Below are 18,083 nucleotides of genomic sequence, written 5' to 3'. Positions count from 1 at the left end.
CAGCAACAACAACAACAACAACAACAACAACCACAAAACATCTTCAATACACAAACCACAAACCCACCAGCACCCCAGCCGCAACACAACCCCCAACCGTGACCACATCCACTAGTCAATGCCCACCACCACCGCCCTTATCCCTCTCATCCCCCTTCCCCTTTACCTCGGTCTTATCTCGCTCACCATCAACCTCCACAGTTTTCTCATCCTCCACCTCACCCCCCGCAACCTTCTTCTTCTCAACCCCATTCCCCACTACACCGCCAACCGCAGCAGAAGCAACATTAACAGGCCCCCCGCTAGCAGGCGTAGTCCCCCCCGCCCCAAGGTAAGCCTCCAGCTTCCGTTTCAGCACCTCCCCCCGGACCGGCTTCGCCAAGTAATCATTCATCCCCGCTGCCAGACACTTCTCCCTATCCCCCTGGATCGCGCTCGCCGTCATCGCAATGACCAGCACCTTCCTCACGCTCTCCAGCTCGTCCGTCCTCAGCAGCTTCGTCGCCTCGTACCCGTCCAGCACAGGCATCTGCACGTCCATCAGGATGATGTGATATGGCCTCCCCTCCTTCGCCTTCTCCCTCAACCCCTCCACCGCCTTGAGGCCGTTCTCATACGTGTCCACGTTTGGGTAACCCAAGCGTTGCATGTACTGCATCGCAATCTTGGCGTTGATGGCGTTGTCTTCCGCTATGCAGATCCTCAGCTCATCTTTAGGGATCTGGGTTAGGTTTGGCGGGGCCGGGGGCAGTGGAGGGTGGGAGGAGGAAGGTTGGAAACCGCCTGTCAGTGTGATGCTGTCGGACGGGTTTTCAGAGTTTGATTGTTGTTGCCGGTAGGCGGATTCAACCGGGAGCAGGCCGTCGTCACCATTGGCAAGAGCTTGCTCGTCGCCCGCCACCACCTCTGGCTTGGCTTTTTCAAAAGTAACCGTGAACCAGGCCGTGGTGCCGACGTTTTCTTCGCTTTCGAGCTGGATCGTGCCTTCCATCATCGTCTCGATCAAGGATTTACAGATACTCAACCCAAGACCGCTACCGCCATACTTTCTCGCTGTGCTGGCGTCTGCTTGGCTGAAGGGCTGGAACAGGTTTTCGAGGTGCTGCTGGGAGATACCAATGCCCGTGTCCTTGACCCAGAACGTCAAGGTGGCCTTGTCAAGAGTCTCCTCGTCGATCCGAGCGCCGATGGTGATGGACCCGTCCTCGGTGAACTTCAAACTGTTTCCTATCAGGTTGCCGAGTACTTGGTGCAGACGTATCGGGTCTCCGTAGATGAGCATAGGCGGGAGATTGATGTCTTGGACAATCTTAACGTTCTTTTTGGACGTCTTCTCCCGGTTGCTGTAAGAGACTGCTCGTACCACCTCTCGGACCATCTCCTCCGGGTTGAAGGCGATAATGTACAGCTTCATCTTGTCCGCTTCCATGCGTGAAAAGTCGAGGATGTCGTTGATAACAGTGAGCAATAAATCTGCCGATACTCTGATGGAATCCGCCATCTCCATCTGCTCTCTGTTGAGGCCGCTGTCACGAAGAAGTTCCGAGTTGCCAATGACACCATTGAGTGGCGTGCGCAGCTCGTGCGAGACGTTGGCAAGGAATATTGACTTGGCCTTTGTGGCTTCCTCAGCAAGCTTGACATTGCGAATGGCCTCTGCTTCAGCATTCTTGGCCTTGGCCTCAGCCTCGATCGCTGTCGCCAAAGCCTGTTTCTGCAGCTCAACCATGGAGATATTCTCAGCCGAGACCCTCTCCACAGACTTCATGGACAAGGCATTGGAGTAGCTGATGCTAATTTGTCCGACAAGAAGCTCCAGCACAGTAACGTTGCGATCTGTGAACGATCCAGGGAGGCCTTCGAGATAGAGCACCCCCAGCAGAGGCTTGCTATTCCCATGACGAATAGGAACAGCAATGACAGCCTTACTGTTTGGGTTCTTGCGTAGCCACTGGTCGCTGACGTTGCCAAACCTCTCGTCATTGACCAAATCCTGGAGGAAGACCTTCTCTCGCAGTCGAGTGCAGTACAATATAACGTTCTCAGGCACAAGATCGGTGCCGCTGAGCGGAATACCCGGAATATGAGCCGTAGCACCATTCTCTGAATCGCCACTTGCAGCCACGCACCAATCTACACTGCCCTCATCCTGAACAATAATAGCAGCAAACGTCGCAGACCCGCTGCAAGCCTGCAAGATCACAGAGCACATAGTCCGGAGAAGCTCATCAACCCTCAACACCGAAGAGATGGCCTGCGAAGATGTGAGAATGCCATGTAGATCGATCATATCAAGCGCAGGCAGACCGGCCCCCGCCTCTGGCTGCATGGACCCTCTCCACGCCATCATCCGCTCCCCCTTGAGCGCCGCCACCGCCGCACGCGTCGACTGCTGCGACTCCTCAGTGTCGACACCACGGTACTGAACCGACGCTGTATCGCCGAAGAAGTCCGTCTGAACCCCGGCATCACACGTTCGAAGGTTGCCAGCCGGCCCATGTAGAAGAATACTGTGCTCAGTCTCAATGAGGTCCGCAATGCCCGTAGCACCAAACTGGCGGTACAGACTAACAGCATCTCGAAGGGCTGACCTGGCCGACCGCCTCGCAGCATTCCTAATGAAGATGTTGGCCATCAGGTAGTTTCCAAGTGCCTCCTCAAACACAAAACCATGCTCCGACGCGTGGTCGAGCGCCTCCTCGTATTGCCGAATGGCTATCCCATGATTGCCCAGCATCTCCGAGACCTGAGCATCAAGGAGCTTAGACCAGGCAAGATAGTTGACATTGTGAACAGCCTTCCAATCCTTGATCTTCCGGTTGAGCTCTTCCACCTTGCGAATCGCCTCATCACGTCGAACCTTGGGGTCCCCTTTTGGTGGCTCGCGAGGGTCCTGCTGTTCCCGGAGCACCGTACCGGCCAGAGCCAAGCCGTAAAAGAACATGGCTAGCCTGGTGTTTCGAGCGGACCACAAAAGTTCCGCCTGTTCCAAGCACGCCTTTCCAATTTCGATGGCTCGCCCGTAGTGTCCGTAGAGGAAGAGCGGTACGATCTCCATTGTCTCGTAGAGTAGGAGCGACCTGCCGCCATTGTTGGTGTGCGTATTCAGCCAGTTCTTGTAGGTCGAAGCGTCGTGCTGATCATCGTTCATAACCTCAAGCGGTTGAGATGCTCGGGTTTTTCCCTGCAGAGCGCGGCAAAGCTGGCGTACACTTATCAGAAGCGTGCCGCCCTTTGTGTCGAGGTGCCAGCTGGGGATGTCTTCGCAGGCAAACTGGCAGTAAACCTCGAGTTCGGCACAGTCCTGACTGGCAAAGAACTTGAGCAGAGCAAGAAGCCCAAAGCTAAGAATGACGGAGACTCTATCTCCCAAGGGAGCTGCCGCCAGCACGTTGGCTTCCAGCTGCTCCACAGTGGCCCCGGTGAGGTTTTGAATGTTGCCGATGAAATTGGCGTAGATCATGTAGCCCCGGACCAAGGAAAATGGGTCCGATGATTTTTGTAATAAATCAAAGCAGATGCTCGCCAGAGATTGCGCAAAATCTACCATGTTGAACCGAGAGAGTGCAATCATGGACATGTGCAAAAACGCCATGCCCGACTGCGGATAGGGACCCTTGGTAAAGTGAGTCTCGACCATCAACAGGGCAAGCTGGTAGAACACGACGCAATCGCTCCACCAGCCAGCACTTGTTGTCTCGGCCAACACGGCTCCTAGGGATACCAGAGATTCGGGTGGAGGATCGCTTGACGCTAGTGGATTCATGACGTCTTGACGGTCCATATTTTGAATCTTGACTGACAGCTTCTCAAACTGCTCGTCGCATTTCTTCATGGTGGGACATTCGTCCACATTGACGCCAAACGCCCGCAAACACTGCCGCAACGACGTCAAGGCCTGGGCAGAGTCACCGCTCTGAGCAAAAATTCTCGACTGCAGCACCCAAGCAGGAGTCTTGTCAAGCGGTGACCTCGCGTTCTCAATCATTGTCTGCAGAAGCATGTTTGCCGAGGGGGGACGGCCCATGTACAAAAAGCACTCAGCAGCCCGACGATGTAGCTGGAGTGTTTCCTCGTACGACACATCCGGCGCATCGTCATTCCATGGGTCCGACTGCAGCAGGGCTAGAGCATTGCTGTAATACTTTGCCGCTGTGGGTCGCGCGCCGCTCTCGACCGCCTCTCCTGCCCGCTCCATCAAGACCTTTCGGAACGGTGCCCTTTCCGATATTCGCATTTTGATGACTTCGATTGATTCGCAAATATGGGAAGCCGTGTTTTCTTGGAATTTGGGGAAATGCGCGAGGAGCGTGCGAGCAATGACGAAGTGCATCTTGAGCGAGTTACACTCTCTGAGCGCAGACGCAGCCTGGATATATCTGTCGTGAGCGAAGCGGAACTGGTCATCCCGGTCTCCTGGGATGATGATGTACGCCTGGATGGCAGCTTCCAGCCCTGCAAAGATGTCCTGCTTCCCATGCGGAAGGATGGCGCAGTCATCACTCCCGTCTTGGTTGTCGTCGGTATAGTAGAACTCGCCTTCCATCAACTTTTCGATAAGATCGAGGGAAAACGTCTGCCCAATGAGAGCAGCCCAGGCCAGGATTGATCTCGATTCCTGTGGTAGCTCTCCCAGACGACGGGTAATAAATGCTGTATCAAGCACGTCGTAGTCTTGCTCCCCACGGAAGTGCTCAAACAGCCGATCCAGGTCAAACTTCCACCGGCCCTCAGTGTAGTCATACCAGATACACTTCTTGCGGTGACCAGCACTGAGCATTTCCCTCATATAAAAGGGGTTTCCTGCTGTTTTTGACTGGAGAACGAGAGCTAGCGAGACGACCTGATCTTTAGGTAACGAGAGCGTTGTGGAGACATACTCTCGAATTTCTTCCTCGCTAAGTGGCTCCAGCGTGATTTTGGTGGTTATGGGGTAACAAGCCCGAAGGTGATCCTCGGACTTTGGCGGATTTGTTATTGTATATAGCTTTTCGGGAGACATTTCGTCTGGACGGTAAGTGATTATGAGCACCATCTGCAGTTTGGCATTGACAATCTGCGTGATGAGCTCCAAACTCTCGTCGTCCGCATAGTGAAGGTCGTCCAAACAGAAACAGATAAACTTGTGGCGTGTGAATAGTCGCAAAACGTCGAGGAAGATGTTGGCGAGACGGTTTACTTTGGTAGTTGAGCCGCCTCGAAGGAATTCTTGGGTGCTTTGGGCCGAGGAAGAAGCCGAGGAAGCTCCCAGTTTTGAAGAAGCGCCAGAGAATTCTGGCGAAGAAGGTCGCCTCCTCAAGTTGTTAGATTTCGGAGGCTGAGGACTGGAAGATGATCTCCCAAGGGGCGTATCTAGACGTGGGAGCATATGCTCAGGAAGCCCTAGCACCTTGTGCAATGTGGGCCATGTGGGACGGACGGATTGCTTCAAAGCCTGATGAAACGGGGTATCTGTGTTCCTCTCCCCCCAGACTTGGCGGAAAAGGGAAGACAACAACTTGATGAGGGGCCCGTAGGCTGTCCTCCTTGCAGTGTCAAACTTGGCTGTTGCGCAATAGCCCATTCTGCGGGCATCCACCAGAACGGACTGAACCAGACAGGTCTTGCCGAGCCCACCTGCACCTTCGATCATCACAATCTCACACTGGCCTTGCTTCCGATATTTTGCAGGGCCGAGTGGTCGGGATATGCTAGCCGCTGAAGAGTCGGTCCCGTTGGTTGCCACCGCGGCACTCCGCCAGGAAGGTTCTGACGTGCTTGCTTCCGCGCTCTGGACCGATTCTTTTAGAGACACGCTGTGCTGCCGATCCCACGGCCGGGGTGGTCTCACGGCCCCAGACGAGTTGATCTCTGTGTAGGCGCCCACGGAATCGACGCCCACAGCAGAGTGATAAAGACTGCTCCGTCGATCCTTGTTTGTAACTGAGGTCCCAAAGCGGTTCGTCCCTTCGGCAGAGCTGGCTCCATCACTCGAAACATCGGCAGCGTCCACCTCGGTCGATACGTTTGAGCCATCAGACTGGCGATGTGCGGCAGCACCATTCAGAGCCAGACTGTGTCTCTTGGCCACTCTATCGATTACTTTGAGGAGCTCGGCCCGTTCCCGCTCCCGTCCAATCATCGATGATGGCAGTCTAAAAAAGGACGAGACGTCGTTGGTGCCAATTTTCATGTCCTTCAAAGCTTGTAAATCTCCCACCCCAAGCAACTTCTTCACCCAGGTCAGGTCATGCCGAAGACCGCTGGCGGAATAGTACCTGTCATTAACATTTTTTGCGGTGCACTTCTGGATGATACGCCCAATCACCTCGGGGACATCTATTCGGAATGTTGAAATGCTGGGTATCCTGCGACTGAGCACGCCTTGTACAACGTCGAGGGGGGATTCTCCGTGAAATACGGGATGTTGGGTAAGAAGGCTCCAGAACAGAGCACCTAACGAGTATATGTCTGTCCGGGTATCCGGTTCGGCCGGCATCCGTCCGGTTTGCTCGGGACTGATGTATTGCAGCTTGTGCTTTGCGCCTAGTTCTCTTGATAAGGCCGACCAACCGGTGCTGGTGAGTCCATGCTCAAATGATCTCAACCCTGAGCCAAGGCACACCAGCTTCACCTTATTTGTTTCGACATTATAGTGGAATGTGTCGCCACGTATTTCGCCGTGGATCGTGCCTTGCCCATGATGGATCATTTCCAGACTTTGCGCCGACCCAATGGCAAAATCCAAAAAGTGCTGTAAGCTGATGGGAGGGGCTAGTTTGTGCCCAGTGTGCCCAGGACGGGAAGGCTCCCACCCATCTCCATGCTTCTTCGCATAATAAAAAGCAGGTCCTAAATCCAAGACATCCCACAGGTAGTTGGGCCCGGGATCCTCATAGACTGTGACAATGACGGCCCCTCTATCTCCTGGTAAAGCTGGAAGTCGAATTATGTCGAGCGGTTTTACTATCCGTTCGCGTTCGGCACTCGAATCGGTGTGTGCGATCAAGCTTTTAAAAATATGAAAAGTCCTCTCCTCTCGTAGTACGTGATATGACACCCGAGCCACTACCGGCTCTTCTATCACCGGGACATCGGACCCAGTGGGCGGGATTACTGGGGGAGAGGTGGCGGAACGTTCGCTGCCGACTTCGCTAAGCTGAGACGATGTCGATGGGCGGTGGTCGCGGGAGGACGGTCGATGCGCGGGAGGTAGGGTGAAACCAACAACGCCCGGCTGGCTTGCTGGACTGTTATGAGGCGCCGGTGATGTCGGAACAGCCCCCCCGCTGGAAAACGGCGAAACAAATCTCGTCCCATATATGTGCCAATTATCGTAGGTTGAATGAAATGGTGGCCTTGAGTCGTCCCAAACATAGCCAGAAATCTGATGCAGCCTCTCGAAGAGGCGGGCCGGAGACTCGAGCTGCTCGTCGAGCAGCCTCGCGGCGGTATCCATAGTCGCGGAAACTCGAACAAAGCCCCGCGGACTCAGGGATCACAGGCTCGTCAGGCAGGGGTGGTCGCGAAGGTCGTCATATTCCGTTCAGCTCATGGCCTCGAAGCTGTTGATGCTGGAGAGGGGAACGGATGTCGGCAAGCGGGGGCGAACGAATGGCAGAGACAAAGCGGGTCCTTGAGTCGAGTCCACGAAACTCGATCCAAATTTTTCAGCGTTGCAGCAACGAGATATCTCGAGTTTCCTTCGTGCGCGGTATCGAGCGGCCAGCGCCGGAAATGTGGCTGGATTTCAAGTTGCGAGGGAAGTGCCGGGAAAAGCGCGGGGCCGGGTGGTCAGATGTCGCGAAGTTGTGGCGGGAGTTTAGGCGGCCAGAGAGTTATCACAGCTCGGTGAACCGGTGACTGGTGAGTGGTAAACAGCTACACCGGCTAGGGTATAGGTATAGGTAGGTATAGTTATAGGTATGGGGTATGAGACGGCACTCGTAGGTAAAAAGGAACACAAAAGATTGACCGGCTGAGGTGAGCTCGAGTACCTAGGTGGTCACAAATTAGTGCGAGTTCATCGGTCTGGTGGTGCAGGATGGTCAAATACGGTCAGGTAGATCTCAGGATTGGGCCAGCTGCAGACGATGGCCAGGACGGAACGGTCAGGAGGAAATCTGCCAAGTAAACCCCAACGCAAGTCCAAGAAAGAGAAACGGCACCCCCGGGCCCGACAGTGAGTGGGTGGCGGCAGGGCGGGTCCAAAATTTGGAACAGTCGAGTAGGAAACAAAACCACTCGAGGCGACCACACACAAATCACACAGCAGCAGCACACCACGGGCAGCAGCAAGTTGTTTGTGTGTGTGTGAGTGTGGATAGGGGAATGTGGGATAAGATAGGTAGGTGCTGGTGGTAGGTTGAATGGAGGGATGGCCGGGATGGAATGGGCAATACCAGAAACCGTAATCAGGACGAAGTGGGTTTGCTGTGTGGTCGGATTTCCAAGTTTTCCCATTTCCCCAGCGAGCGGGCTCCAAATCCATCTGTTCGGTGCCCGTGTAGCTTGTGGCTCAATCGCTTGCCCCTCTTTCTGCGCCTGTGCTTTTTTAACGCAGAAACAAATTACGGATCCGGAACAGGCGCGCGAACTTTTACCTTGGCCCGGATGCGCGCCCAAGCATAGTAGGGCAGATGCCATGCATCGTGTGATAATATCCTACACTAGGGTTTTCTAATGTATATATCACTTACACCCGCCACCTCCCATAGGACATGGCCATTTTTCTTTCCTCTCCAGAGAGCCCGAGTCGTCTTGGGACATCGGCTGCCGTTAGGTTTAAAGTCGCCTGGTAGCTGCCGCGCCGTTGACGTCACTCTCTTATTCCTAACCGAAAATGCACGCCAACCCCCTGGTTTGTGCCGGGCCGCCTCGTGTCTCTTCAGCACCCACGTCTCAGCTCAGCCTTTCACGTGAGCGGGGGACAAGATCAATATGTCTGACTTTTTGAACACAACACATGCAATGTCATCCGCATCAGAGTACAATCAAGCATCCTTAGCAGAGAGATCCGATGCCCTGAAATGTTCACGCCGTCAAGCCTGTATTAGTTCTATCTTTTGACTCTATAACGTGTAGCTGGCAGGAATTCTCTCTATGCCTTGCTTTACCGTCACTGGAAATCGTTTTATTCCGTTCCCGCATACCTACTTGAAATTCCAAGTAAATGCCCCAACCAACACCTACGGCCCAAATCTCGATAGGCTATACACGCAAAACTCCCGCTCCCATTCCCATATATGCTTTGTATTACCAATATAGCCGGCGCTCACTATCACCGACTGGATATCCCATCACCACTTACGCCCGTTCCCTGGAAGGAAGCTCCTTGGGGGGTGTCCCTGCGCTGTAGAAGGGCTGGTCAAGTCTCCGCTCCGTGTTGGCGCGGGAGTTGACAAAGTCGGGGTAGTTGAGGGTCAACTCGACAGCACCGCTGACGATGTTGTCGACCGCCTCCACACCGAGCATGAAGGAATGGTCCTGGTTGCCAACCTCGTATCTCCAGCTGCCGAAGCGACCGCGAGACCAGATGCCCTGGGCCTGGAGCTTGGGGAGGAGCTCCTTGAGAACACCTTCACGCTCGAGCGATGGGGTGGGGTAACCGTGGTCAAACTTGCGGTGGTAGGTGGAGATGATCTCGTCCTCGGGCTTGATCATCTCCGTGTTGATGAGACCTTGGATGCAGTCCCTGAGGATGTTCTCCTCATCGACTGGCTTCATGGTGGACTGGGAAACCTCCAACATGATGGACCAGTATGGACCGGGCTTGGCCTCGCTCGAGTCAGCTTTGCTGCCATCGGCCTTGTAGAGAGTGGGCAGCTTGACGTCGGCCTGGGGCTGGTTGTATGGGGAGTAGTTGGAGAAAATGGTGGCGCGGTAAAAGGGGCAGTTGTCCTCGGGGAAGTACAACCAGCACTTGTCGCCAATGCGCTCGGGGCGCTCGCCACGGATACCAACACCAATGACGTGGGTGGAGGAGTAGTAGAGACCCTTGGAGAGAGTGATCAACTCCTGGCTTCCCATCTTTTCAACGAGGTGGTCAACAGCCATGGTGTTGATCAGCTTGTCGTAGCCGATGGTGGTGCCGTCCTTGAGGGTGACAACCTTCTTGTCGGCATCGACCTTGGTGACCTCGCCCTTCTCGCCATAGCGCTTGTTCTTCTCGGGCAGAGTGTCGGAAACGGCGATCCAGATACCACCAGTACCATCTCTGGCGGGGAAGCGGAATGTGGCGTTGGGGCCCCAGTTACCGGCAGTCTTGTTGAGGATAACGTTGCGGGTCACCAGCTTAACGTCGGGGGCAGCGACACGCTCGCCGAGCCACTGACATTGCATCTGTAGTGAGCAGCCAAGTCAGCCAGATGCTCACCGCAAGAGTCATTCACACGCAGGGTCCTCATACCTTGGTGGTGGGAACAGCCCACACCTTGTAGTTGTAGGGTCTCATGAAGACGTCGGCAACGCCCTCACCGCACGTCCGGAGAATCCACTCGTCAAAGTTCTTGGGCTTATCGGTGGCAACGCGGGCAGCCATGGCGGCATCGATCAAGCCATCGATGCACTTGACCTGGTCCTCCTTGGGAAGCATCGAGATGTTGTTCTGGAATGGGTAGGGAACCCATTGGCCCTTGTAACGAACGTATGAGATACGCTGGTGGGTGTACCAGTCGTCTGGCTTTGGGAGGGCCTCGTCGATGCAGTCATCGAAGTATTTGTAGTGAGAGAAGATGACATGGCCACCAACATCGTAGAGCTAAGCAACACGGTGATTATCAGCAGCTGCCCAAAGTTGACTTGCAGATAAAGTAACGGGCTATGAAATGAATCGAGATACTTACGAAGCCTTCAGGAGTGACATCGGTAGACGCAAGACCGCCAGCCTTCTCGTTGGCGTCGAGGATCAGCCACGAGGGACCGTTCTGTTGCGTTGTCAGTGAGTTGGGCGCGGAAACGGTATGCGACGTCCCAGCAGCGCCTGGGGTAAACTCACGATGTGGTTGAGACGCTTAGCAGCACCCAAACCGGTTGGGCCAGCACCGATAACGAGAACGTCGACCTTACTGTCGAGGAGAGTTTGAGTTTAGTATAACAGTCGAATTCAAAGCCCAACGGGGAGCTCTAGGCGGTCAGCACGAGGCCGTCAAGGTAGGTTGAACTTACATGTCAGCCATTGTGGAGAAAGTCAACTGGAAGGTAGGAAGAAGCTTGGGCAAAGCAGAAGCAGAAGGAGAAACTGCTGGTGAAACAAAGAGCGAGCAGCGGGCTGTTTATTATCTTGTTCGAAGCAACGATCAAGACGAAGACAATGCGATCAGGTCAGGAAATTGGGAAGGTTCTTAGTGGGGGGGGGGGGTTATGGGCAGACAGAGCGGACAGAGCAGGAACAGGGCAGCAACACAGATTACCCCCTCTTCTGGGAGATGAACCAGGGCCCTGGAAGGAAGGCGGTGACCGCACGTGTGTCGTGGTGCTGATCCAAGGTGCTGCTTGGACGCTTTGGACTGGTTGCTAGGCCAGACCGCGACTTCCAGTTCCAGAAAAAAAGGGGGTCCTGATGGAGGGGCTAAAATTATTCCATCCGCCAATGAGCAGCTAGCCCCAAGAAATAAATATCCAAGAACCCCTGCCGTGACATCCCGCATCGCATCGAGCTCACATCACACCCCATCTACAGAGTACAGTACGGAGTACCTTAGTTCTGTACAAGTACCTGTGTGTGCCTGTGTGTGTGTGTGTGTGTGTGTGTGTGTGTGTGTGTGTGTGTGTGTGTGTGTGTGTGTGTGTGTGTGTGCCTGTCGGTACTTTTCCGCTGATTTATTTTTGTTTTCGACGCTGGTTATTATGAAAAAGTAAAATGACTGCAACACAGATGGACAGGCGGTTATCGCAGACTCGCATCCGAACCACCAACCGCAACGCCCACTCTGCACCCCAGGACATTAAAATGAGGAGATGCGATTCCAGACGACATGGTGGGGAAGCCTCTCACAGCAAACAGCCCGCAGCAAGCAGGGAACGCCCAGTTTCGAGTTGACAAGCTTTACGGAGATACTCCAGCCTTCAGCACGCCTCCAAAAATCCTCAGTGTCAGTGTCATGATGAGGGGCACAGAGGTCACAGATGCATACATGCATGCGAGATCCCGAGAGGCAAAAGAGCTTGTGCTGCATGTGCATCTCCAACTGGTCCTGTATGACCTCCTCTTCTGCTGCGTCGGACTGGGCTGGGACCGGCACATGAGCTCCAAAGCTGCGCCTGTTTCAACGTTTCAACTCCATGGGGCGGTCAACTATGATCAGCAATGGGCTGCGTGGCCGCATGTTAATCCCTAGCTCAACGGCTTCAAACGGGCCCCAACAAGAAACAAACAACAACATCGAGCAACCTTGTCCTGGCTATTGTTACAGACCGAGTAACACGGCCTCACCAAGTTACGGGTTGCAGCAGCAAGAAGAGGGAGGACAGTAAGCTTCTTCAAGAGCTTTCCGCAAAGGGATCCCAGCTCTTGTACCCATCGAACTTGTTTCAAGGCAGCTTGCCTCAACAGCCTATAAAGACAACCTCGCAGAAAATCCATGTTAATATGGCCGTACGATTCAGACATCCGACGAGCCACAGGTCCGACGGCTTTCCTCCGGTGCTGTTTCGTGACGGCCCCGGCGAGCTGCAGTTCATCGACTGTTTCGTACAGCGAGCTGAAGCAAATGACCATGTATTCAGATGTAGAAGATTCTCCCGGAACAACAAACATTTCGTCAATGGCTAGAAACTTAAAACTCGAGACTGCGGCGGCCGTCTTGACGACTGATGCCATGCCATGCCTTTGGACCCCGCCGGAGAATGCCGCTCTTCTATTGTTGGACACGGACGTCAAACAGAAAAAAAAAGTCAGGGAAACATGAACCAGTGCGATGGGGCAGACTGGACTGAACTTTGCTCGATCTACATATCGCTACACTAATAATAATGCTGCAGATTCGTAAGGACTACTCCACGACTTCCAATGATCACGTCTCAGGCTGCTGGCTGAACTGGAGTATCGATAGAGATTTTCGGGTTCCAAAGATAGGAAACATTGAAGACTCAACAGCCATTGGCTTTTGAGATATGGTACAGAGCAACATGTGGCCCTCGGATGGCTGCTGATTTGACACATCCTGTTTCTATCGCCCCTGACCAGGTTTGTGAGGTTTGGTAGATGTTGAAGTTGACGTGATCGGCCACCCATTTGTATCGGATCTTTAATCTGCTTTTTTAGTTATATCTCTCGCGTAGATCTATCCATGACCGTGATGTCGTCAACTTCATTTCCTGTCCCTGGTAGGATTCATGCCCATGCTATGATGGCAGGTCTTGGAACAAAGGCACATTGCCTGATTTGGCTTAGTTCCCGCTGTGTTTAAGCGTTTGTCTGCCCGTTGGCTAGCTTGAAGACCGTGGTAGGTGCTGTGGCCGAAGCGGGCCGTATCAATGCACGACTGTGACGAGGAGTAAGCCCTGGACTTGACCGCCCACGGTGCCATCTTTGTGTGTTTCTGGCTCTCTGCCTGTGGCAGAAGAAGACACCAAGTAATAGAGACAAGTGACTGTGTGAATTGACTGCCCTTGCGCTGTCACGATGGTCGATGCTCGAGGGTCGAGTCCAGTCTTTTTGACGGTTGCAGTTGGTTACGTATGGGAGCGTAATCCGTAATCTGTTCGCAGCCAGGGCCAATTTCCCAGATAAAGCTGTGATTGGCCACCCTTGACAGAACGCAACCCATCCCAGCACCGCCGAGTGCCCACCACCACCACCGGTTCCCCCTGTCGCTTTTTACCCACAACCCGCGTTCCCCTTTCGAGAACCTGACGCTCCCTTTGCCCCCATCCCCGTCACAGGCGTCCCCCCCTAAAAAAAAGTCCAAGTCGAGGAGCATCCAAGCAACAACCTCGCCCAGCCCTACACATCACGAGGCACACTCCAAGCAGAAGTACCGACAAACAAAGCCTCCTAGCACCCCTAGCACCGCACTTCTCCTCCTTCCTCAGCTCACTGTCGCAGTTCTTCTTCCCATACGGTCGCAGCTGGCTTGGCCATCCACTCGTTTTGTTCACACCGCAGCACGACCTACAACGTCCTGCCGCGCCGCAGCCAACACTCGTCTCAAATTTCTCGACGTTGGCTTTTTACCCTTCTCTCGACATCGACGTGATATCCATCCGCGAGCCCTCGAGGAGCCTTCAGATCTAACAACACAACGACTGCAAAGATGGGCGTCGACGAGAAGGTTCGCGCCTCTGGCGAGCAGGTCCGAGATACCCTCCCGACAGTCAACCCAGACGTCGAGAAGTCGCAACCACCCAAGCCATCACTCCATCCGGCTTTCTACGTGACGTGAGCAGCCGACACTCCTAAAACCACGCGAATGCTCAGATAACTAATTGGTCTTGTCTCGTAGCATCTGGATTTCCCTGAGTTCCTCCGTCATCCTCTTCAACAAATGGATTCTCTCCACGCTCGGGTTCGGTAAGGACGCCTACAACCAGGAATGCACTAGGAAGCAGAACACATGCTAAGACTTGCCAGAATACCCGGTCATCCTCACGACCTTCCATTTGGTGTTCGCTACCGTCATGACCCAGCTCCTTGCTCGCTACACCACTCTCCTCGATGGCCGCAAGACGGTCAAGATGACTGGCCGGGTCTACCTTCGCGCCATTGTTCCGATTGGTTTCTTCTTCAGCTTGAGCTTGATTTGCGGCAACTTGACCTATCTCTACCTTAGCGTTGCCTTCATCCAGATGCTCAAGGTGAGTTGCAGCGATTGGAATCTACAGACGTGCGCATTGTTGGGCTAACCGTGCTACCCAGGCTACCACTCCTGTCTTCGTCCTCTTTTCCAGCTGGGCGCTCGGCGTCTCTCAGCCTAATCTGAAGGTCTTCCTCAACGTCTCAGTCATTGTCGTCGGTGTGGTCATCGCGTCGATTGGCGAGATCAAGTTCGTTTGGATCGGCTTCATCTACCAGATCTTCGGCATTGCCTTCGAGGCCCTCCGCTTGACCATGGTTCAGCGCCTTCTGAGCTCGGCTGAGTTCAAGATGGACCCCTTGGTGTCGCTCTACTACTTCGCCCCAGTTTGCGCTGCCATGAACTTTGTGGTTGCTCTCTTCTGGGAGTTCCCCAAGCTTAGCATGCAGGAGGTGTATGACGTTGGTTTCATGACCTTCTTCCTCAACGGCTTGTGCGCTTTCGCCCTCAATGTCTCGGTTGTCTTCTTGGTAAGTCTTGGCCCCTCCTCAGACGCAACGCCACGTACGCTGCTAACCCCTTCCCCACAGATTGGCAAGACTTCTTCGCTCGTCCTTACTCTCTGCGGTGTGCTCAAAGATGTGCTCCTTGTTGTTGCCTCCATGATCATCTGGGGCACCCAGGTTACTGGCCTCCAGTTCTTTGGTTACAGCATCGCCCTTGGTGGCATGGTCTACTACAAGCTCGGCTACGAGGCCATCAAGGGCTATGCTGGCGAGGCTGGTCGCCAATGGGCTGACTTTGGCAACCGCCGCCCCATCCTACGCCGCATTTCGATCATGCTCTTCACCGTCATGACCGTCTTTGTCCTCCTCGGTGGTCTCGCCCCTACCTATGCGCCGGGCATGGACCCCACCGAATACCTGAACGAGGCCAAGAACAAGATCGGCATCACCAGACTATAGACGACACGAAGACGCCCACCGGACGGGGAATTAATGGCATCCTATACATTTTTTAATTCTCCCACTTAGTGTTAACCCTATACGGAGTTTAATCGAGCCTTCGTCCAGCTCCACACTCGTTCGAGAACAACTGACACACACCACAACTTGATGGGACACTGACGGCTTTTGTTCTCACCACAAATGACCAAGACTATCTTCTACTGATGACCACGAACTTTGGCAAGCGCTGCGCCACTTCTTTCCAGCACATATTTAACTACCTTCATTTGTTCGCCAACTTCTTTTGAGCTCCTTTTCCTTGGCTCGCTCTGGTGGAAAGGCAGGAGTATTCAGGAATGGCGGATCTGTTGTTTTTTATTTTACCTTCTTCACACACCATTATCATACATAGACCAGCGAAAGATGAGAGGGGAAGAGATTTTGATTTCTTTTTCAGTTTTGCGTGTGGGGAAATAAAGGTCTACAAAAGGGGCGTCATGAACAACATGTAACAAAGACATGGATGGGACATGCATGATGATAGGAAGCGGGGCACATAGGGAGAGGGATAAGGGGCTTGGGGTAGGGATCTGTTTTAGTACTACATAGGAGAATGGGAGTTTCTCTGAGAGGATTGCTGAATTCTCGGTGCATATGGCGAATGTGAGATTTGATGGCTTCATCAGACGAAACAAACAACCATTGAGTTCAATACAGCTTTCATGTGTGTATTCACGCTCAGGATATCTCTATCCTTCAGCGGAAATCATGTCCTATTTGAAAAGATCATTGTATATTCGAAGTCCGCATATGTTGAACATCCATAGCCAACCACTTTTCTCATGTCACTCCGAGACATAGACAGATGATCAAACAACTCTTGATCATTGTTGACAAAATCCCAAATATCAATTTTACCTCCCATCATGCCATCCTGAATCCCATCCCAAATTATAACGCCCCAAATGCAAGTTAACCCCTGGCTATATTTACAAATTTCCCCTCTCCGCCTGCTCCCGCTCAATAGCTTCAAACAAACTCTTGAAATTCCCCGCGCCAAACCCCTCAAAATCCTCCCGCTGGATAATCTCGATAAACACCGTCGGCCTGTCCATCAAAGGCTTGGTGAACAACTGCAGCAAATACCCCCCCTCGTCATAATCAATAAGGATATTCAACCTCTCAATCGTCTCCAGACTCTCCTTGAGCTCCCACCTCCTCCTCTCCGTCTTGAGCCTCTGCCTCATGGTGTCATAGTACGTAGACGGCACATTAATAAACTCGACCCCCCTCTCCCTCAAGGCAGACACAGTGGTGATGATGTCCTCGGTGAGCAGAGCAATGTGCTGCACCCCAGGGCCAGAGTTGAAAAGGACGTACTCCTCAATCTGGGACTTTTTCTTGCCCGGCGCGGGCTCGTTGATGGGCATTTTCACGAGATTGTTGCTGCTCGCCATGACGATGGAGGACAAGGCGGAAAAGTCGGTGCAGATCTGGTTGTCGTCTACGGACCAGAAGCGGTGGAAGTCGAGGCAGGACTCGTAAAAGGCGCAGGCGGAGACCATCTCGTTCCAGTCTTGGTTGCCGACGCAGTGGTCGATTCTTTTGAGGGGAACGGTGGGCATGGGGATGGGGGAGGGTTTGGTCTGGACGATGGCGCGGAAGCCGGGGAGGAAGGGGCCGCGGTAGGTGGACCGGGAGATGAGGGTGTGGGTTGTGTCGCCGTAGGTTCTGATCACGGCTGTGCGGACGAGGCCGGATTCCTTGTCGCCGAAGGACTGAGGGGGTTGGACAGAGTCGGCTCCGTTAGCGACGGCTTTGGCGTAGACGCCGTCTACGTTGTCTACTTCGAAGGCGACGTCCTTGACGGCGTCGCCGTGTCTCTCCAGGTGGGCGTGGATTTCGGCAAGGAGGGCGCGGTCAGAATCCGAGATGGGATCGTCCTCGGGGAGGTGGGCGGCGGAGCGGATGGGGGAGGTGAAGACGAAACGGACGCCGGCGTTTTCGACCACGTAGGAGGCCGTGTATCGAGAGCCGGTCTCGAGACCCTTGTAGGCGATGGTTTTGAAGCCGAAGAACGAGTTGTAGTAGGACGCGGCCTGTTTGGCGTTGCCGACCCACCAGGTTATGTGGTCATAGCCGTTGAAGTTGTTGGGAGCGCCGTTGGGATCCTGGACGGCGTAGTCCGAGTCGGCTGAGTAGCCGTTTGAGTGGGAGTTGGTGTCCGAGATGGCAGATGGGGACATGCTCACAAACCAAAGTTGATGCGATATGCAGTCGAGGACAAACTCTAAAAGGTATGTTAGGTATTGAGGGAGGATGACGACGTGATAGCTACACAGAATCTCTCTTGGGCGTTGGAATACAAACAAAGCCACCAAGGGGAAATAAGAACAGACTTATATAAAAGTCAGAACTATCC

At 53.8% G+C, this 18,083-nt stretch overlaps 4 protein-coding genes across 4 annotated transcripts; 1 reads left to right on the top strand and 3 right to left on the bottom strand.

Moving 5' to 3' along the window:
* Positions 1-115: 115 nt before the first annotated feature.
* CHK1 (Chk1 protein kinase) lies at positions 116-7,438 on the bottom strand (the record flags this gene model as incomplete). The annotated part of the gene is made up of 1 exon (XM_062945957.1): positions 116-7,438. One exon carries the CDS (start codon positions 7,436-7,438, stop codon positions 116-118), a length of 7,323 nt encoding a protein of 2,440 aa, XP_062802002.1.
* A 1,524-nt stretch (positions 7,439-8,962) lies between these two features.
* QC764_308490 (uncharacterized protein) lies at positions 8,963-11,833 on the bottom strand. The gene is made up of 6 exons (XM_062945956.1): positions 11,778-11,833; positions 11,146-11,743; positions 10,976-11,045; positions 10,824-10,904; positions 10,388-10,738; positions 8,963-10,320 (listed from the first exon to the last, which is right to left on the bottom strand). Exons 2-6 carry the CDS (start codon positions 11,154-11,156, stop codon positions 9,286-9,288), a joined length of 1,548 nt encoding a protein of 515 aa, XP_062802001.1. The 5' UTR covers positions 11,157-11,743; positions 11,778-11,833; the 3' UTR covers positions 8,963-9,285.
* Positions 11,834-13,582: 1,749 nt separating this feature from the next.
* Positions 13,583-14,541, top strand: QC764_308480 (uncharacterized protein; the record flags this gene model as incomplete). Its single annotated transcript, XM_062945955.1, has 2 exons — positions 13,583-14,359; positions 14,424-14,541. Exons 1-2 carry the CDS (start codon positions 14,235-14,237, stop codon positions 14,539-14,541), a joined length of 243 nt encoding a protein of 80 aa, XP_062802000.1. The 5' UTR covers positions 13,583-14,234.
* A 2,109-nt stretch (positions 14,542-16,650) lies between these two features.
* Positions 16,651-17,907, bottom strand: QC764_308470 (uncharacterized protein; the record flags this gene model as incomplete). Its single annotated transcript, XM_062945954.1, has 1 exon — positions 16,651-17,907. The coding sequence occupies one exon, from the start codon at positions 17,905-17,907 to the stop codon at positions 16,651-16,653; it is 1,257 nt and encodes a 418-aa protein (XP_062801999.1).
* Between the last annotated feature and the right edge of the window lie 176 nt (positions 17,908-18,083).

This window comes from Podospora pseudoanserina, chromosome 3, assembly GCF_035222485.1.
Source record: "Podospora pseudoanserina strain CBS 124.78 chromosome 3, whole genome shotgun sequence".
Taxonomy (NCBI): Eukaryota; Fungi; Ascomycota; class Sordariomycetes; order Sordariales; family Podosporaceae; genus Podospora; species Podospora pseudoanserina.
Note: the sequence above shows the minus strand (reverse complement) of the source record. Positions and strands in the feature narration are given on the sequence as shown.